Raw genomic sequence first — 21,639 nt, 5'->3', positions numbered from 1 at the left:
AGTTTTATCAAAACTTAGTATTTTGCCATTCTTGTTTTGGATGTGCCTTAAAGAAATTAAATATTACATATTCTCAGGGAGAACCAAAATGCTAAATTTTTGGGAATGAGGGTATCAAGCACAAAGATTTTCAAAGTTATGTCACAATTTATCTTTGTTGATGTGAAAACTATCTAATGCTAACCCAGTGGTGGCCCAATTTTCTAGATTTTCTGAGACTGTGACCCAGTTGTGAACCTAGGTAGCCATTTATCCACCTATTCATTCACCTGTCCCTCCATCCATCCATCCACACATCTTATGATTCATCTATCCATCCACTAATCTATCCAATTCATCAGTATCTTTTTATCAATCCAAATCAATCCATTCATAACTTTTCGTTCATCTATTTTCAATCCATCCATCATACAAATATTATGCAGCCAACTCATATCTTCACTAAATCAACCATTCCTCCAAAATCAATGATCCATCCATCACCTACCTGGTCATTGTCATCCATCTATGCATGTAGTCATCCAGTTCTCCCATATTCTAAGTATTAACAAACTCCATCCATCCATCCATCCATCCATCCATCCATCCATCCATCCATCCCTTCATCCATTTGTCCTTCCATCCATCCATTTATCTGTCCATCCATCTATCCATCCATCCATGCTAACTGAATGGGGGGAGGGTAGGAGAAGTGATGCAAACATGAATTGGACATAGAACCTGCTCGCAAGTAACTGGCCATATAGTTAGTGGGTTGAGTACGGTGAGAGCAGGGATGCGTCACAGAGAAGGTGACATTTGAGGATTGATGGATGGCTGTGGCAGTCACCTGTCATCACAGGGAAGCTCGGTGGGGTAAACTCCTGGAGAATACAGCATCTAGAGCCAACAGGGGCTATTATCTTGGGGGTGGGGGGTGTGAGTCGTGAGGTCAGGAGTAGCCTGAGGCCTGGACCCTGGGCACCTGGGGATACTCCTGGACCCCAGGGCATGACCCTAGCACTGGGCTCTGCCTGCGTGTCTGTGGGCTTGGGTCCAGGTTCATCAGACTAATATGGAGAACAAAAATGTTTAAACAATTAAAACACAACTGGTTCTAATGTCTGGAAATAGGCAAATATTTCAGTTATTCTCCATGTACCATAAGAGGACCCAGCTTATAGGGAAATAGCTGGTGACTTTGGCAAAATTCAGACCTATGGTCCCAGGACACCCTCTTCAGACTTTCTGAGATCTTATGACAGCACTTGCATGATGATCCCCAACTCACACACACACACACACACACACTCACACACACACACAACTCACACACACACAGACACACACAACTCACACACACACAACTCTCTCTCTCACACACACACACACACACACACAACTCACACACACACAACTCTCACACACACACTGTTGGCTGGTGGGGCTACAAGCCCACAATGGAGGAACCCTTTCTGGTCACTTCCTGCATACAGGGCAGACCTGTTAGCTATAGTGTAACATTACAGTCACTGCAAGCTTGGTGAACACACACCAAAGAGAAGCATCACGGAGCTTGTAGGAGTCAGGACTTTCTAGTGCAAGATGAGAAAGCCCCTCTCAAATTGCCTTGAGCAGAAAAAGGAAAGTGTTGCAACAGAATCCTTAAGTTATTGAAAAGTCCAAGAGCAGATAGCTTCAGGCATGGCTGGATCCAGATGCTCATGGGATATTATTGACAATCTACCTGTCTCTATCCCTCCATTTTGCACTCCTCTGTGTTGGCTTCACTCTCAGGCAGATTTGCCCCCTGGGGAGATTTAAGACAACAGCACTCTGACTTATACCCTACCTGCTTAGAAACTCTTTCCCAATAGTTCTAGCAAAAGTTTTGGGGTACACTTTCTTGGACTGACATGGGCAAGTGCCCATCCCTGAAATAACACCTATGTCCAGGGAGATAGAACAGCCAAGGTTGAATATAAATGCCTGAATCTATGGAGAGACAGAGGATAAGTGGGAGGTCCTCCAAAGGAAAATTGGGGTGTTGTTGCCAGGGGAACAAGAAGGGGAAATGGGTGGCAGGCAGTGCAGTCACCAATGGCCGACTTTCTCTCCAGAGCTCCAGCCACCCTGGCCAGGGTCCCAGGGGCCTGTCCTTCCCTTGCTGGTGCCCGACCCTCCCCCACTGACACCTAAACCCTATGCTCATGCCCGTGGAGCCTCTGTCCTGCCCACTTCTTCTTGGCCCTGCCAGGGTGGCACCAGGAGGGAGAACCTGACACCTCTGCTGCAGCCACAGGGATCAGCTTTCTCCCGGGAAGCTTCTCACCACATCCTCTGCCTTTGTCTTCACAGAAATTTCTTCAGATCGATTTACAGGGAGACCCCAGGGAGGTAAGGACCCTTGGTTTCTTGATTACACGTTTTGAGTCTTAACACCTTTAAGCTCCATTTGACTCTGAATGAATGAATTCTCCCTTGTGGAACCCTCATAACTCCTCATTTATATGGTGCTGAGGCCCAGAGAGGGGCAGTGACTTGCCTGGGGTAACACAGCTAGAGGACCAGAGGCGGGACTGGAACCCATTACCCAGACTCATAGTCCAGTGCTCCCAGGAATCAAGTCTGACTCCCTGGGCTCCCCCACCCCCCTTCTTATTCACGTTTCCTCTGCCCAACATGGCCCTGAGAGGAGGCTGGACCAGAGCCTCCCACTGTGAGGGTCAGAGGTCACAGGAGCCTTCCCTGAGGGGTGCAGATCCCCTGGGAGGCCACAGGTTCATCTGTACAGGGGGAGCCTGGAATCTCAGGCCTGAGGACCCTCCCTCCTCCCAGCACACAAGCCACCCCAGTAGTGTCCTCCCCATCTCCTGCTGTCTCCCCAACAAGTTGCTGGGGTCTGCTGACATCACCTGTGCAGCATCTTACAGTCCTGGCCTCTCTGATGCCCCCGGAGATCACAGCACTTTCCCCTTAACAGGTTTGTGGGGACTGAATGAGAGGCACGCAGCCAATCAGCTCAGGCTTTGTAAGCACTGCCACGTGCCAGGCCCTGACTCGGGAGCTGGGGACACAGCAGTGAAACACACAAGGTTCCTGCCCCTTACAGTCGTCCAGTCCAGTGGGGGTGGTGTACAAAATACGTAGTGTGTTGGTGATGGGCGGTGTTTAGGGACGGCGTTCACCAGCGGTTGGAACGCACGTGGCAGGGTCAGGGAAGGGCTGATGGGAAGGTGGCATCTGACCAGGCTCGGAGGAGGGAAGGCAGCTGTGAGGGAAAGTGGAGGAGCCGTCCGGGCAGAGGGATGGCTGCTGCGCTGGTCCTCGCTGAGGCAGGAGGCGGGTCTGCAGGGCTGGAGAGGAAGGAGTCAGGGCACAGACGGGCTGGGGGCTCAAGAGGTCGTTGGAGGTGGGGGTGGGGTGGGGGTGGTCACTTGAAGGATTTGGACTTGGATTTGGAGTGAGAGGGGAGGCTTCGGAGGGTTTTGAGCAGAGGAGAGATGTGATCATGGGTTTTACAAAGGTCTCTGTCTGCTGTGTCGAAAATAGACTGTTGGGAAGGTCCTGGAAGGTGCAGAGAGACCAGCTGGGAAGCCGCTTTCCTGGAACCATCCAGGCCGAGATGAGGCTGAGATGATGCCACAGCAGTGGGGTGGGGGTGGCTGGAATCTGGACAACATGAAGGACTGGCTGACAGGAGGTGCTGACGGACAGCACGTGGGGGGGCGAGAAAGATGGGAGTGAAGGATGCCCCGAGCTCCCTGCCCAAGCAAGGTCATACACGTGGCCCACACGGGTCACCACGTGCAGCCACCCAGTGGATGGTATAATCGCTGTCACTGTCACTGCTGCTGATGCCAGTCTTCCCCCGTGGGTGCCGCCCCACTCAGGCCTTCGTTGTCTCTCTCCTGGACTTTACTATCTTCCGCCCCCACTTTTCTTCCAGTGCTGAGTCCCACGGTGCTGCCAGACTTACCCTCCTAAACACACACTAGCGCGTGTCTCCCCTTCTTCTTAAAAGCCTCACCTTTCTGACCAGAGCTGCCCCCACCCCCATGGAGTTAGTACTTCCAAACCGAGCTGAGAGCCTGCTGTGTGCTGGACGTCGTGCAAAAAGTGAGCTCCGCCACCTGACCCTCTCTCTGGTCCCTGCCCCGCGGCCATCCCTGCAAGCCCAGGACTCACTGGAGCTCCTGGTATTAGCCCTGCACAGGGACGCCTCTGTCCCTTTGCTCATGCCATTCCCACTGTTTGGAAATTCTCAGCCCATCCTCCCCTCTCATTCCCATTCCTCACCCAGAGCCCACCGCAGGTGGTAAGCACCCCTCCCGCGTGGCCTGCCCTGTTCCGTCCTTCCCTACGCGGTGCTCCCTTGCCAGCTTCCCACGCAGCCCTCTGCTCCGTGTGGCCTCTCCCGGCAGCCCTAGTTGGACCCTGCCCCTGGTCTCTGGTGTCAGCCGTGTGGGATTAGGATTCGGGCTCGTGCCGCTGGGTCTGGTTCACTTTGCAGAACTCCTTTGGGCAGCCGGACTGGCCTGTCCCTCACTGGCCCTGGCAGAGCAGGACACCACAGGGTCTCAGCACCTAGGAGTCGCCCGGTTCCGTGTGACGTCCAGGCACGGGGCTGTGCCCGTGGACTGGAGCTGGAAATCGCGCCTAGGCCGGCGTCTGTGTGAGGGGTCTGTTGTGACACTGCGAATTGGTAAAATCTAATACTCGTTGAGACTTTCCCAGGTCCCAGGCGCTGTGCTGAGTGTAATAGTTTGTGCGTGTTCAGCCGTTTACCTCACAGCAACCCATCTCATAGACGAGAAAATGGAGGCACGAACAGGGGAAACTACTTTCCCAAGTGACTGGCCAGGAAGCAGCAGGCAGGTTCCAGTCCAGGTAGGAGTCTGGTTCTGCGCGCGCTGCGCGGCCGCGCCCCCACATACAATCTTTCATCAAAGGTGGAAGCTAAAATCGAAACACTCATCAATGTAATGTGAGCCCACCCCTGATTATTATTATTATTATTATTCTGAGACAAAGTCTCACCGTTTCGAAGGCTGCCCTGCAGTGGCACAATCATAGCTCACTGCAGCCTCAAACTCCCGGGCTCCAGTGACCCTCCTGCCTCAGCCTTCTGAGCAGCTGGGACTACAGGTGGGCACCACCATGCCCAGTGAATTTTTTTTATTCTTTGTAGAGATAAGGCCCCACTATGTTGCCCAGGCCGGTCTCTAACTCGCGGCCTCAAGCAGTCCTCTGCCCTGCGCCTCCCAAACTGCGGGGGTTACAGGCGTGAGCCACACCCCTGCACCTGATCCTTTACCCACGGTGTTCCTCCCTAACCGGGCGTCGAGTCCCAGTCTGGGCACACTGAGAGGTGAGAGCTCAACACCTCTTGAAAGCAAAGCGTTTAAATGTAGATAGGTGGATACCGTCTGTCCTCATTAATCATGATTCTGTATTTGTAAATTCACCTACGTGCTAAGATTTATTTTTAACCCCCAAGTGAATACCCGCAGCACTTCTGTGTCATTCACAGACGCGTGCAGAGTGGCAGGAAGTTTGGCTCGGGTGACGTGCATTGAGATGAGACGAGACAGCGCTGTCTTCTCCCTCTCGTGCTGACAGGGGTCCTTTCCGCGGTCGCTGAGCGCCTTAGTTTCTGCGTTTCGGTTCTTCGTGTTAGAGTCCACCGTCCCAGGCGGCCCCAAGATCGCACTGCCTGCGGCTCCGCTCGTGCTGGCTGTGCGTGCGCGGCAGCACGGCGGTGGCTGGGGTGGCCGTTCTGAGGCCGCAGGACGAGAGGCAGTGAGCGCTGCGAGTTCAGGGGCGACAGGGCGACAGCACGGCGCGTCCAGAAAAAGGAAGGGGAAGTTTTCGATCCATACATGAGGCCATTCTAGAAAGTGCTGAAGTAACACCTGTAGTGTGTGATGAAGCTGTGGGAAGGATGGAAAAGCAGCTGAATTAACGCATTCATGAGGCGACAAAGGAGTTCATAAAGAGCACAGTGGACAGCACGCGTGAGGCTGAAAGCCAGAGAAACTCGCAGTCACATTACCCTGGGCCAGGCCACAGTGAAGCCCGTCGCAGCTGGTGTTTTAGCACAAATAAATACTAAGTATAACGAAGTCCTTGTAAGAAATATCTATTACATAAAATACCTTTAAATAGAAATCCACACGTAAAGTAAGGTTGACCAAATGATGCGGGCAGAGGCTCTGAGGAACCCACGCCTACACTTCCCTGCAAGCAACGACTCAGTATTCGCTAACTCAGCATCCGGACCAATGTCATAGAACATCGCTACCATGTAGCAAGAGTCACCTGCAGACAGAGACGCACACTTCAAATTGAAGTACATATGATGTAGGAACATAATACATGGATTTTGGTTTGCATTGAGATCAGCCCCCCAACTCCCATCACCTTCCCACTGCCGGCCCCTGGCTGAAGTTCTACCCTCTGGGGACACACAGACTTTGCTGCCTTTATCAGGACCCCGAGCTTCTGTGGCCACTGCCCGGGGCCACGCAGGTCCACGTGCTGCCCTGGCGCTCAGACAGGCAGAGGGGGACGGGGCTGTTGTCGGGGAGGGGGAGGCTCACACGCTGCCCTGCTCTCTTCCCCAGAGCCATCCATACCTGCCCACCGTGGTGGATGGAGTCGTGCTGCCCAAATCCCCTGAGGAGATCCTGGCTGAGAAGAGTTTCAATGCTGTACCCTACATTGTTGGCATCAACAAGCGAGAGTTTGGCTGGCTTCTTCCAATGGTGAGCACGTGCCGCCTCTTAGGCAGATTCTCTGCTCTCCCCATCAGCCCTCCCAGCTCTGGCCGCAGACGCCCTTCCTTCTCCAAGCCCCGATCTGAGTCCAGGACAGCTGTCCCCTTCCTCACGAGTTGTCATTCCCATGGAAACCTTCTCTGGGTTGACCCTGTTGTCACCCGAATGGCATGGCCCTGGGAGCCCCTCTCCCCACACTCTTTGATCGTCTTGCAATGAAAGAATCCTGTGGTGTCCATGCTGGAAGGGCTTGTGGAGGTAAAGGTTGTGCAGATGGGAAACACAGGAGCCTGGAACGGCGAAGGAGCTCGGGCATTGAAGCGAGTCGGGCCTGGGCGGGCGGCTTCTCACCTTGGGCCTGGTGTGCAGTTTCCCATAAATCTCCACACACGTGCTCAGTCATCTCTCTGGAGAGACTCAGAGCAAGTTGGTTCTCCTTGAGTTAAGATTGACTCTAAATGTGCAGAAGGACTTTCCTTCTTATCCAAGACAGACAAAGCCAACCCCAGTTAGAGCAGTGGGGCAGGTTTGATTCAGTAACACTATTGCAATAGGGAATTGTCCAGTGTGGACGGGCCTCAAATCCCTGAAACAAAGGCCGGAGATGTCCTAAAGCCCGGGCTGTGCTGAGGGAAAGCGGAGTTGGGTGCGGAGTTGGGTGGTCAGTCTGTGAGGCCAGACCACCTGGGCGTGTGAGTCCACCTTTACCTGGAGGAGAGACAGGAGGCAGTGGTGTGGATGAAGTGAGGGCGTAATCTCTGCACAGGACTTGGAGGGAGACCCAGGGTCACAACTGTCATGTCCTTGAGGAAAGAGTTTGGGTGGTAGATTTGCATCCTGAAGGGCAGAGAAAGGCCTTATAATTGCAAGCTTTCTGAAGGAACTGCTCTGGGAAGGGCTCAGGGGCCTCTGCCTGTCACCAGGTTTTGGCTGAAGCAAAGAGTAAGTTCTCCTGGCAGGTGGAGCTTTCTCAGGCAGGTATTGTAAGGGGGCTGGGGCCACTGTAGGGGCCATTGACCTTACGCTGCTAGGAGACCTGCTAGGACTCGAGGGAGTCTCTGGGTGCAGAGATTTGGACAGAGTTGTTATGTGCTGAGAGTTCTGCAGTTCTCCCTTCAGAAGGATATCAGAGGTTATGCCAAAGACCAAAGCCGTGATGGCAGGATTTGGGACTTTCTATGTCATCTGTGACAGGTTGGGTATTTGAGAGGTCTGAGTCACCTGCCCCAGAGCCCTTGAGTTCAACACTAGCCCGGCTACAGCTTCCCTCTCTGCCTCACTGCCCACTGTGGGGGTTCTAGCCTGATGCACACACACACCACACATACACACCCCCCTCCACATACACATACATAGCCACAAATACACACACACACACACCCACACACACAAACAGAAAAAAAAAACTGGCACAGCTTCTGCCAAACTTATTTTAATCCTTTTTGCAATCCTTGAGTTGAATGCAAGTCCACTTGATTCATTGATTTTGCCAAATTCATTAAAGTCCCATGCTTTTTCAAGGCCCAAGAGAATAAGAAGAGATTCAGTCTGTGTCGGATTGGTTGGTTGGTGAGGTTGGCTGTTGTTCATTCCCAGTGATTCACGAATACTTAATCATTTTTTTTTACAGTTGATGGGCTATCCGCTTTCTGAAGACAAGCTAGACCAGAAGACGGCCACGTTTCTCTTGTGGAAGTCCTACCCCCTTACTGTAAGAGTCTAGGGATCCTGGGAATTGGGTTAGACCCAAAGAGGGGCAGGGACTTGTCCCAAAGCACAGATAAATTAAATTATAGAATGGAGACTGGGGCTTGAGGGTTGTGCCCCCATTTTTCTACCTTCCTCACTTGATCATCCTGCGGGTGGGTGGGGGAGCTGCCCAGGGCGGGAGAGGTTCTCCATCAGTGCCAGCCTCGCCCACGGGCCAGAGGAGCTGCACTGCTCACCAGGGGCACATGGGCACTGTCTCGGTCTATTTCAGGGCATCCCTGAGGAGCTGACTTCAGTAGCCATTGAGGAATATTTAGGAGGAACAGACGACCCTGTCAAAAAGAAAAACCGGTTCCTGGACTTGATGGCAGATGTCATGTTTTGTGTCCCAGCTGTGATTGTGGCCCGACACCACAGAGGTGAGTCCCAGAGGCTAGACAGGAGAGGAACACTGACTCCAACTGTCCAGTGTCTGACCTGCCCACCTCCCAGTGTAGACAGATGTGGACACTGCCGAGGGTCAGGCCTCACAGGCGGGTTCCATATGGCATGGGGTGTGGTATGCTATTCGGGTATTTGCCTGTAGCCGACTCTCAGAAAATGGTCCAAATGCATGTAGTTTATTGGTCAGGGGATCCCAGGAAGCAGCAGCAGGGAGGTGGGGGAGTGTCAGAGGGAAGAGGTGGAAGACAACCGTGATGCATTGCCAAGCACGTGCCCACTGTGCACAGCTGGAGCTGGGAGCTCTGGGAAGCAAGCAGAGGACACGGCTCAGGGTTGTCTCCTCTGAGCAGGGGGAGCTGGGGTATTCATCCACTGGCTCTCAGTTGTCATTGGTTCAAGGCTGTTCCAAGTGGAGTTGTTAATTCCCTGGTACTGTGACCTGCTGCACACATGGGCAAAGTAATCTCTGGTGGCCCAACAAGGGCTGGTGGTGGCTGTCAAGCTGGCAGGCCCAGAACTAGGACATGTAGGTGCTGTGGGTGAGGCACCCAACAGCGTCTGCTACCAGGGCTTCCTACCTGGGGTGATGGTGGCATGTGGGGCTAGAGGACAGATACTGGAAGACAGGTCATGGAAGGTTTCCAAGGTCAGAGCTGGCTGCAAACTAGTTTCCTAACTGGTGGGGCTGGGGGCAGAGCAGAGACAAGTACAGGATGAAGAGGGTTGTCCAAGGCTGACCAAGAGGCCAAATAGAGGGAGCAGTAGTAGATTTGGGTGGTCTGGAGAATGACAATGTCTGGGACTGGCTTTGTCCGTCTCAGTGTGTGCCAGGATGGACAAGCAGAAGGCCAGGGTGGCGTCTACCATGGGACTTTCTGACGCTGACCTGAGGCTGTGTGGGTGGGTGTGAGCTTGGGTGAGCATGAGCTCACCTAGAGGGGAGGTGTCCTCCCTTGGGTGCCATCGGGGGAGGCTCACAGCACCTTTCTTTTTCTACCAGTTCTCATTTGCATAGTCTGCATGCCAGGAAAGGGTCCTCTGGTCCAGACCTCTCTCTTTTACCACGCTTGAGCGGTTTTATTAATACAATTCAGGACATTACAAGGATAATGAAAGCAGTTTCAGCCAACCTAGTATGTGTCCAGGGACGCCTCTGTACAGGAAGGTGCAGGTGTTGATTACTGTTTCTTCCTCCCAGAGGCCTTGATGAATGAAACCCTTTAGCCAGAAGCTGCCTGGGTTCAACCTGCTCTTTAGTAAACTTTATTTTGCCTCCTGCTTTGTTTCTGATCTGTGGAGCTCCCCTCTGCGCCTGCTGGTTCTGGCTGCACTGAACTTGTGCTTTTTATGTAAGTTTTCATTACTTTGGGTCCAGTCTTTCTGCTAGACTATACAGATTTTATCAACTTTCATTTTTGTATTTGTCTCACTCTTTTTGATAAAAATAACTTTTCTGATTATAAAATTAATGTTGTAATTGTAGAAAGTTTCAAAAATATAAACACATAAAGAAGAAGCTAGGTATCACTCAGAATTCCTCCACTTGGGGCCATCTGCTATAAAGCTTTTATGTATTTTTTTCTAGTAATTTTTCCATGTCATATATTACTTTAAAATCAATTTTATATTATGTTTTTGTTTCTTAACATCAATAAAAATTTATCAAAATCATACATTTCCATGGAATGGATACATTAAATTTTATTTTAATATGCCTATCCTATTGGATATTTTGGTTGGCTGCTACAAACATTATGTTCAGCCTTATATGCATAAATCTCTACATTCTTAATAATTTTCCTAGTATATTTTTTAGAAGTGAAATTACTAGGTTCAACTATAGGAATGTGACAAAGCTCTTGATACATATTGCAAATTTTCTTTCCAGTGAATAAGAGTATGGATTTCTTTTCTTTTTTTGGTCCCTAGAATATTTTTTATTTTATTATTTTATTTTAATAAATTTAGAGGGTATAAGTTGAATTCAGTTACATATATATATAATATTTTATAGTGGTTGAATCTGGGCTTTTGGTGTACCCATATCCCAAGGAGTGTACATTGTACTCCATGCATAATTTTCCATCTGTCAGCCCTTCCTACCCACCCCCCTTTTGAGTATACAATGTCCATCACACCACTCTGTGTGTCCTTGCATAGCCATAGTTTAGCTCCCACTTGTAAGTGACAACATGTGGCATTTACTTTTCTGTTTCTGATTTACTTTGCTTGGGATAATGGCCTCCAATTCTATCCAAGTTGCCAAAAAAGACATTATTTCATTCTTTATTATTGCTGAGTAGTACTCCATGGTGTATATATACCACATTTTCTTAATCTTCTCATCAGTTGATGGGCATTTAGGATGATTCCATATCTTTGTGATTGTGAATTGTGCTATGCTAAACATACGAGTACAAGTATGTTTTTCATATAATGATTTTTTCCTCTGGGTAGATACCCAGTAATGGGATTGTAGGGTCATGTGGCAGATCTACTCTTAGTACTTTGAGAAATCTCCATATTGATCTCCATAGCAGTTGTACTAATATACATTCCAACCAACGGTGTATAAATGTTCCGTTTTCACCACATCTGCTCCAATATATATTGTTTTTTGACTTTTTAATAATGGCCATTCTAATTAGAGTAAGATGGCATCTCATTGTAGTTTTAATTTTTATTTCCCTGATGATTAATGATGTTGAGGATTTTTCAAATGTTTCTTGGCCATTTGTATATCTTCTTTGCAAAAATGCCTGTTCGTGTCATTTGCTCACTTTTTAAGGAGGTAGTTTGGATTTTTCTTGCTGAATTTTTTGAGTTTCTTGTATATTCTAGATATTAGTCTTTTATTGAATATGTATTTTGCAAATATTTTTCCCCAGGAAAGTATTTACTCTGTTGACTATTTCCTTTGCTGTGTAGAGCTTTTTAGTTTAATTAAGTCCCATTTGTCTATTTTTGTTGCTGTTGTTGCATTTGCTTTTGAGGTCTTAGTTATAAATTCTTTCCCTTGGCCAAGGTCCACAAGAGTTTTCCCTACTTTTCTTATAGGATTTTTATAGTTTCAGGTCTTATGTTTAATCCACCTTGAATTAATTTTTGAATATGGTGAGGGGTAAGGCACTAGTTTCATTGTTCTGCATAAGGCTATCCAATTTGCCCAGCACCATTTATTGTAAAGAGCATCCTTTCCCCAGTGAATGTTCTTGACAACTTTGTCAAAAATCAGTTAGCTTGTAAGTATATAGCTTTATTTCTGGGTTTTCTATTCTGTTCTAATGATCTATGTGTCTATTTTTATGCCAGTACTATGCTGTTTTGGTTACTATAGCCTTATAGTATAATTTAAAGACAGGCAATGTGATGCCTCTAGCTTTGTTCTTTTTACTTATGATGTCATTTTTACTTTTTACTTATGTTGTTATTATTCAGGCTCCTTTTTAGTTCCACATAAAAAGTTAGCATTGTTTTTTCTAATTCTGTGAAAATGAGATTAATATTAATATTTTGATAGGAGTTACATTGAATCTATAGATTGCTTTGGGCACTATGGTCATTATAACAATATTAATTCTTCCAATCCATGAACATAGGATGTTTTCCCATTTGTTTGTGTCATCTACAATTTCTTTCATCAATGTTTTGTAGTTTCCCTTGTAGAGATCTTTCATCTCCTTGGTTGAATTTATTCCTAATTTTTAAATTTTATTTGTAGCTATTGTAAATGGAATTATGTTCTTAATTTGATTCTCAGCTTGGTCATTGTGGGAATATTGAAATGTTATTGATCTTTATACCTTGATTTTATAACCTGAAACTTTCCTGAATTCATTTACTAAATCTAGGAGTCCTTTAGAGGAGTCCTTAGGGTTTTCTAGGTATAAGATCATATCATTAGCAGAAATAATTTGACTTCTTCTTTTCCAGTTGGGATGCCCTTTATTTCTTTCTCCTGCCTGATTACTCTGGCTAGGACTTCCAATATTATGTTGAGTAAAACTGGTGAAATTTGGCACTCTTGAATTGTTCTAGTTCTCAGGGGAATGCTTTCAACTTTTTCATTCAGTATGATGTTTGCTGTGGGTTTGTCATATACAGCTTTTATTATTTTGAGTTATGTTCCTTTTATGCTGAATGTTTTGAGAGTTTTCATCATGAGCTAATGCTGGATTTATCAAATGCTTTTTCTGCATCTATTGACATGAGCATATAGTTTTTGTTTTTAATTCTGTTTATGTGATGAATTACACTTATTGACTTGTGTATGTTGTACTATCTTTGCATCCCAAGTATTAAAACCACTTGATCATGGTGACTTACTCTTTTTACATGCTGTTGGATTCAGTTTGCTAGTATTTTGTTGAGGATTTTTGCATCTATGTTCATCAGAGATATTGGTCTGTAACTTCCAATCATCCTTTTCTGGCTTTGGTATCAAGATGATACTGGCTTAAGAGAATGAGTTGGGGAGGATTCCCTTCTTCTCTATCTTTTGAAACAGTTTCAGTAGCATTGGCAACAGTTCTTTGTAAATCTGATAAAATTCAGCTGTGGATCCATCTGGTTATGAGCTTATTTTTGTTGGGATTTTTTTTCATTATTTATTATTCATTCAACTTGCTACTCATGATTCATCTATTCAAGAGTTCTATTTCTTCTTAGTTCAATGCCATGAGGCTATATGTTTGTAGGATTTCATCTGTTTCCTCTAGGTTTTCTAGTTTGTGAGCCTTTAGTTTTTCATAATAGTCTCTGATGATCATTTGCATTTCTGTAGTATCAGTTGTAATGTCTCCTTTGTCATTCATGATGTTTATTTGGTTTCTTCTGCTAACTCTGAGATTGCTTTATTCTTGGTTTTCTAGTTCCTTGAGGTGCAACATTAAGTTGTTATTTTATGCTCTTTCTACTTTTATAATGTAAGCATTTAATTCTAGAAACTTCCCTCCTAACACTGCTTTTTCTATATCCCACAGGTTTGGTGGTGTTGTGTTTCATTTTTATTGATTTCAAAAAAATATATTTTAATTTCTCTATTTCTTCATTGACCCAGTGATCATTCAGGGACATGTCATTTAACTTCCATGTGTTTATATAGTGTCTGACGTTCCTCTTTGATTGATTTCTAGCTTTATTCCACTGTGTTCTGAAAAGATATGATATAGGTTTGATATAGGTTGATATGATATAGGTTTTCTTAAAATTTGTTAAGACTTTTGTGACCTAAAGTGTGATCTATATTGGAGAATGTTTCATGTACTTATGAAAAGAATGTGTATTCTTTAGTTGTTGAATGAAATGTTCTATAAATGTCTATTAAGTCCATTTGTTCTAAAGTCCAATTTAAGGTTGATGTGTCTTTGTTGATTTTCTGTCTTGATGATCTGTCTAGCACTATGGGTGTGGTATTGAAGCCCCTACTCTTATTGTGTTGCTGTCTGTCTCTTTTCTCAGGTCTAGTAATATTTGTTTTGTGAGTCAGGTTGGTCCAATATTGGTGCATATACATTTGGATCATTACATCCTCTTGCTGAATTGAATTGATCAATTCAATTGATCCCTTTACCATAATATAATGACCTTCTTAATCTTTGACACTATTTTTTATGTAATGTCTGTATTATATGTTATAAGTACAGCTCACTGTTAGTTTCCATTTGCATGGAATATCTTTTTCATCTCCTTTACTTTAAGTCTATACGTGTCTTTATGTGTATGGTGAGTTTCTTGCAAGCAGCATGTAGTTAGGTTTTGTAAAATCTGTTTTGTGGATCTGTATATTTTAAGTGGAGCATTTATATTCAGTGTTAATATTGATATGTAAGACTTTGTTCTTGTCATATTGTTAGTTCATTTCTAGTTGTTTTATAAATTCTTTCTTTTTATCTGTTCTTTTGTCCTTGTGGTTTTCTGATCTTCTATCATGTTGCCATTTAACTCCTTTGTCTTCATCCTTTGTGCCATCATTTTGTATGACCTGTGAGTTTTACATTTTTGTGTGCTTTTGTGATGATGAATATTGATCTTTTTTCCCCTGTTTAAAACTCCTTTGGGTGTTTCCTGTAGGGCTGGTCTAGTGGTGATAAATTCTTTCAGTGCTTCCTTATCTGGGAAAGACTTTATTTCTCCTTCATTTATGAAGCTTATTCTGGCAAGGTATAAAATTGTTGGTTGGCAGGTTTTTTTTTTCTTTCAGCACTTTGGAAATGCCATCCCATTTTCTTCTGTCCTTCTAAGAGGTATGATGTTAATATGATAGGGTGTTCTTTATAGGTGACTAGACATTATTCTCATGTTATTTTAAACTTCTTTCTTTTACTTCAACTTTAGTTATTCTGACTATAATATGCCATGGTGAAGTCCTCTTTGCATTGTGTTTGCCTGGGGATCATCGGGCCTCCTGTTTCTGAATGTCTAACTGTCTCGGTAGAACTAAAATTTTTTTGACAATTATTTCCTTAAGTACGTTTTCTAAACTTTTATCTGTCTTCCTTCATGAAAATATCAATAACTTGTAAGTTGTCACTTTATGTAGTCCCAGATATCTCAGAAGATTTGCTCATTCTTTTTTCCTTATTTTTTTAATCTGACTGGATTATTTCCAAAGTCCTATCTTCAAGTCCTGAGATTCTTTCTTCTGCTTGATCCAGTCTATTCTTAAAGTTTTTAATGTGTTTTGTATTTCCTTTAATGAATCTTTTAGCTCTGTAATTTCTGTTTGAGTTATCTCCCTTCTTGATAAATTTTTCATTCATATCCTGAATTGATTTTCTATTTTCTTGTATTAATTTTCAGATTTCTCTTCCATCTCATTGAGCCTCTTTAGAATCAATATTTTAAATTCTTTATGTGACATTTTAGATGTTCTCTTTGATTGGGATGTGTTGCTGAACAATTGCTGTGTTCTCTTGATGGTGTCATATTTCCTTGTTTTTTTGATGTTTTCTGTGTCATTCTGTTGATATCTGCAGTAGTAGTTGCTTGTTCTGATTTTTGCAATTGTTTAATAAGGTGAGAATTTTTCCTGAAGATATATATTTGTTGTTTGCTGCGTAGGAAACGTTGGCTTTGAATTTGGGTGCCTGCAGTAGTGTGATCTTTGTATGATTTCTTAGGCAGTACACAGAGTCAGTGGTATCTACGCTTGCTTTGTTGGTGTATGGGACAGTTTTTAGTTGAGTCTGTAGTGAAGACTTTCTGGGACTTGAACAGCAGCAATGCCAGTCTTTGGGTTCCAATGGTGGAAGCAGTGGTCTGAGTATGCCTGATTTTAGGCCCCAGAGCAGCTTACCCTGACAGCAGTGTTAGTGTGTCCTGGGTGGCCAGTTCTTGGGCTTTCAGGTAGCTTGCTCAGAAGCTGGAATTTGGATCAGAGTCTTGGGTTTGGTGACTTCTCAGGTCCCTGTACAGCTTGTGTGATGTGGGGAGTGACAGTAGTGGTGGTTGAACCACCCACTAAGACCCAAGTGGTCCATATTGGTGCTACTGGTAACTGCAATAGATTGGTCAAGCTAGTCCCCAGTTCCACAGCTGCCTGTAAAAAGACAGTGGGTACTGTCCTAAGTGTGCTTATAAGCATTTTGTCTCCCCTGTCCCTTCCTGGCCAGGTGGTAGCTGCAGTCATGTAACCTTGAACTCAGCCTGAAAGTGGGGTATAGCACAGTGTTGAAATATCAAAATGGCACTAGCTGTGGGCCATTTTAAAATTTAAAAGTTTTTAAAAATATCTTTTGGGAAACATAATTCCTAAAATAAGTTCTGTCATTCACAAAAGGTCTTTCCTCCATGGTTGGGCTCTGAGTTCCATCATAAAACATTTGGGTGAAAGAGGTGAGGTCAAACCCTACTTTTAGCAAGTTCTACTTGATCTTGAAGCAGCCATTAAGCAGTGCGCTACAGACCTCAGAAGGATGGCTTTTCCCAAACAACAATTCCTGTTAAACCAAGGGTGCAGTGATGGAAGCAGAGGGAGATGGTTAAATAAGTTATTCTTCATGCTCACGATTGAGTAACATATATCTTTAGGTCCTTTTGTGGATGAATATTTAAAGATGTTAAGATATGACTTAGTATGTTATAAAATAACATATATTGCATCATCCAAATTGTATCTATTCTACATAAAAGGGAGATATGCTTAAAATATTAAAAGAGGCTTTCTCTGAGTGGTGGGATTATGAATGATGTTTTTGTTCATTTTCTTTTTTTGCATTTTACAAATTTCTTACTATACACAAGGGGGGAAAATTGTCAGGTTTCTCCACCAGCCTGACTTGGGGCCTGACTCTTTCCCTCTTAGGGACACTCCTCTGTGGACATTGTGACCAATGCAAAGTGCTGAGCTCCAGAGCTGGGTGGCCCATGTGTTATTCCTGGAGGAGCAGAGATTGGTGACTCCAGTGAGCCAGTCAGTAGGGAAACCGGAATCTCCTTGGGGCCTGGACAAGTGGATTTGGTGGGGAGAGAGGAGGGAGGAGGAGAGAGGACAGGAGAGAAGCAAGGTCACACACTTCCATGGCCTCTTCTCATCTCCACCACCTCAGCACCTTAACGCTCGCTGGGCCAAGCAGGAAGCAGGTGTGTGGAGGGACAGTGAAATACGAGGTGCTGAGTGCTGTGGACCCTTGAGAAACGAGAGTCAGAGTCTTCTCTCTCTGCATAGTTTTGTTTTTCAATAACCTCACTTTCAGGCAAGCAACTGGGATTGCTTCACTCTTCTCAGAATGGGTGAGAAAAACACTGGAAGTGGCCAAAATTAGGCTGAATAGAAGACACCTATCAAGTTGTAGATATTCTCCAATTGAGTGAGCACTAGTCTGTTATCAATGAAATATAGTAGTGTGAACTGGATGTGCACAGATTTTCATGTGTGTGAATGCATCCGGTGGCAAAAGGAGCCAGTGTCCTTATAATGATAGTTCTGATAAATGGACTGACCCGGGGATTTAACATTCATTCGTTCAGTATTCATTCATTAATTTCATTCACTTATTCAATATCTGGCTCAAATCCCAATTCCACCTCAACCAGCTAAGCAGCCCTAAGCAAGTCACTGAGCTTTCCTGAAACTGTTTCCCTACTGTGCTGACTATCAGGGGTTTCCTGCAGGGCCGGGGACCTTGACACCATGCAGGGGTGTATCTGGTAACATGAACTGTGCATGAATCCATGTCTTCTCAGATTCCGGAGCCCCCACCTACATGTATGAGTTTCGGTATCGTCCAAGCTTCTCATCAGTCATGAAACCCAAGACGGTGAGAGGGGACCATGGGGATGAGATCTTCTCTGTCTTCGGAGCCCCATTTTTACAAGGTAAGGGCTCTTTGCTGGCTGTGAGCCTGGAGTTAGGAGATGTGGGCTCCAGTCCTGGTTTAGAGGCCTTGAGCAATTTCTCCTTCTGTCCTGGTCTTAGTTTCCCAATTCACTCGAACAGGGTTGAATGACATTGTGCAGTCCCCACCCTTCCTTCTGCTCTAACACGCATGAAGGAGGATGTGCACTCATGTGTCCTCAGCCAGGGTCACTCTCAGAACCCAGGCCTGTGCCATCAGTAAGGCAGGTGGTGGGTCACCTGCAGGGCCCTGCTCCAGGGCCAGAATGTCACTACTCCGTTTCCCTCTCACAAGAGCATATCAGAATGTGAGTGAGTTTCAGGTTAGAATTGGTGTGTGTTTTTCTGTTTCTCTATTTCATAAAAACTTATGTCTTTAAATATATAATAAGATAACATTTTAAGGAAAAATTTTCACAAATACCTTCAACACCTTAACTCTCAGCAGTAACAGATGACTGTGACCCATGTCCTGGCCATTCATTACACACCAGTGCCTCTGGGCATCTCCCAGTCTGGTGATTCCTTAGGACCTTTGTAGCTCTGTTATTTTTCAGACTATGAGAATGTGGCTGTGCGTAGGAGATTCAGAGAAGTCCCAAGAGGGGCAACCCTGGGAGGTGGGGTTGCTGCAGAGGAAAGACTGGGGTACGGCATTGAGACCCTGAGTGGGGAGGAGGCAGGTGGGGGCCACAGAGGACAAAGGCAGCCAGTACATAGGTTGGCTGCAAGCCCATTGCTGAGTTCTAGATCAGTCATTCCCCATCTTACAGTGCACAGGGATTAACCAGGATCATCTTGAAATGCAGACTGTGACTCTGGGTGTGTAGAGTATTCACCAAGACTCTGTTTGTAACAAGCTCCCACGTGATGCTAACGCTGCTGAACCATGAATTAAGTTTGAGTAGCAAAAGTTTTTTTCTTGTTCCCACAGAGGGTGCTTCAGACAAGGAGACCAAACTTAGCAAGATGGTGATGAAATTCTGGGCCAATTTTGCTCGGAATGGGTGAGGCTGGTGGCAAAGGTGGGGCAGGGTCGGTGGGGGTAGGTGGCTCTATGGGGAAGGACAGCTTCTACAGTTGGAGTGATTAAACTCCCCACCCTGTGAGCACAGTGCTCTGACAATGAGAGTTCTCTGAAAATGGATGGACTGCCCCAGGATGGTGAGCTCCCCGTCTCTGGAAGTGTAGGAACCTCTTGGAAAACATAAGCCAGGAGATCCCTGCAAATCTCAGAGGATTGGTGGGACCACATGGCAGCTTTAAGGAATTTCTATTTGATTCTGTCCCCAGGAACCCCAATGGGGAGGGACTGCCCCATTGGCCAGCGTACACCAAGAAGGAAGGGTACCTGCAGATTGATGTCCCCACCCAGGCAGCCCAGAAGCTGAAGGACAAGGAAGTGGATTTCTGGACCAAGCTCCTGGGCACGAAGGCAGGAGAGAAGGCACCACAGACAGAACACATGGAGCTCTGAACGGGAGGCCCCGCCAGCCTCCAGAGCCTAGAGGAGGCAAGACAGGGCTATTCTACAGAAGGTGATTGTGGGTCAGAGAGATGTCTCATTGTGGGCGCTGGAGAATTTCTGCTGGGGGTCCACACAGGCCAGGGAGGAGCAATTTTTGCACTTGTGACCTCAATTGTGGGAATAAATGTTTTTTGGAGGCCAAATCAGTGTTTGTGTCTCTGGCTAGAGATTCGTGCTTCCTCCTCAGAGAGAGAGGATGCAGAGGGAGGCACCAGAAGACGGAAGATGCCCCTGCTGGGGATGGCTTGGCCTCTAGACAAGCATCACCCAGCAGGCTGGGCCCTGGGAGGTGCTAAGGGGACGCTGGACACAGCCCATGTCTCTGAGCCCTCAACAGCTTCCAGTCGTAGGATTTGGGATGGCCAGAGTGCAGCATCCCTGCCTCAAGTTGGAGTCACCTGTGGAGGTGGAGGTGGCACAGACTGAGCAGGCACCTGGATCAGTAGAGGAGGGGTGCCGTGGGGATCCTGTGGCAGTGTTGTGTGGCCTTCATTGACCCCCACACAGGTGTGCAGTACCTTCCTCAGTATACACAGTGGCCTCCCAGGCCCTCTGTGAGGCTGCCTCTTCCAACAACTGGCCTTAAGCCCTTTGTATCCTGGGCCACTTCAGACCCAGGCAATAATGACCTTTGGGTAAGTCTCAGAAATGTAATCATAAATCTGTCTCTTTCATAATCTCAGGGGTGTGTTTTGGATTCCTCTGGGCTGTAGAAAGTTCTAAGAGTGTCAGTCCTACCCTGACAGCAAGAAAAAGCTGTATTACTCTCATAATCATTACTTTTCCCACACAAAAGACCTGAAATTGCAGGACAAACAATTACCTGTAATCTGAGGGAAGACAGACACTTTGGAGGAGATGTGGGATGTGAACACTGATTTCCCTTCCACCTACAGGATGAAGACAAATTCACTATAATTGGTAGCATCTCTCAAAATTTTAATCAAATGCTAAAGGTCATGTGTGACCTAGTATGAGAGTGTAAAAATCCCTGGGAAGCATAGACACGAGGGGGGAGTTTACACCTATCACAGACTCTTCTCCATGGACCTGTATCAGGTGCACATGAGAATGACGGGGGGCAGGTTGTTAGACTGGAGAACAATCTGCCTCCAGGGACACAGGCATGAGCCCTGCTCAGACCACGCTTCCTGAAGGAACAAAATCCTTCAACCGTTAGGGGAAGACCAACAAACCTTGTCTCCTTCAAGGCACTGGTGAAGACCTATTGAGGCTAAAGAAAAGGAAATATTTGCCCACCCTTGGAAAAGGGACAGGAAACCATCCTGGGCCCAGATCATTAATCTTTTACTACCAGGGAGGGGCAAGATTACTGAGAAAGACTCATCTCCAAAACTGAAGAACATAGGGATTGCCTAATGTTGAGGCTAGACCAGGACAAGAGAAACCACTCCTGGCTGCCACCAGAGTTAGGAAGAACCCAGAAACAGAAATCTACTCCAGCACAAAGGAGAAAACATGGAGAGAGATCCTCTCTGACAAGGAAGTGAACAGGGCAAGCCAACAGCTGGAGGTGGAATAAGACATTAAGACAACCTTTCATCCAATGAAGGGCTGATAACTGGAATCCATGAAGAACTCAGGAAAATCAGCAAGACAGAATCAACAACCTCATTAAAAAGTGGGCAAAGTACATGAACAGAAACTTCTCAACAGAAGACAGACTAATGGCCAACAAACACATGAAAAAATGGTCAACATCCCTAATCATCAGGGAAAGGCAAATCAAAACCACAATGAGACATCACTTATCTCCAATGAGAATGGCCTTTATCAAAAAGTCTCCAAACAATAAATGTTGGTTGGCATGTCTGCAAAGAGATAGTAACACTCATCTCATA

General features: G+C 45.9%; 1 protein-coding gene across 1 annotated transcript in view; it reads left to right on the top strand.

Moving 5' to 3' along the window:
• The window catches only part of LOC105866535 (liver carboxylesterase 1-like), a 36,993-nt gene extending 16,561 nt beyond the window's left edge, over positions 1-20,432 (top strand). Inside the window, exons 8-14 of the mRNA XM_075995652.1 lie at positions 2,338-2,376; positions 6,606-6,746; positions 8,389-8,469; positions 8,740-8,887; positions 18,099-18,230; positions 19,184-19,256; positions 19,543-20,432. Coding sequence (XP_075851767.1) covers positions 2,338-2,376; positions 6,606-6,746; positions 8,389-8,469; positions 8,740-8,887; positions 18,099-18,230; positions 19,184-19,256; positions 19,543-19,726 — 798 coding nt within the window. The 3' untranslated portion in view covers positions 19,727-20,432. The remainder of the gene's footprint in view (positions 1-2,337; positions 2,377-6,605; positions 6,747-8,388; positions 8,470-8,739; positions 8,888-18,098; positions 18,231-19,183; positions 19,257-19,542) is intronic.
• The last annotated feature ends 1,207 nt before the right edge of the window (positions 20,433-21,639 follow it).

This window comes from Microcebus murinus, chromosome 20 (genome assembly GCF_040939455.1).
Source record: "Microcebus murinus isolate Inina chromosome 20, M.murinus_Inina_mat1.0, whole genome shotgun sequence".
In the NCBI taxonomy this organism is placed as follows: domain Eukaryota; kingdom Metazoa; phylum Chordata; class Mammalia; order Primates; family Cheirogaleidae; genus Microcebus; species Microcebus murinus.
Note: the sequence above shows the minus strand (reverse complement) of the source record. Positions and strands in the feature narration are given on the sequence as shown.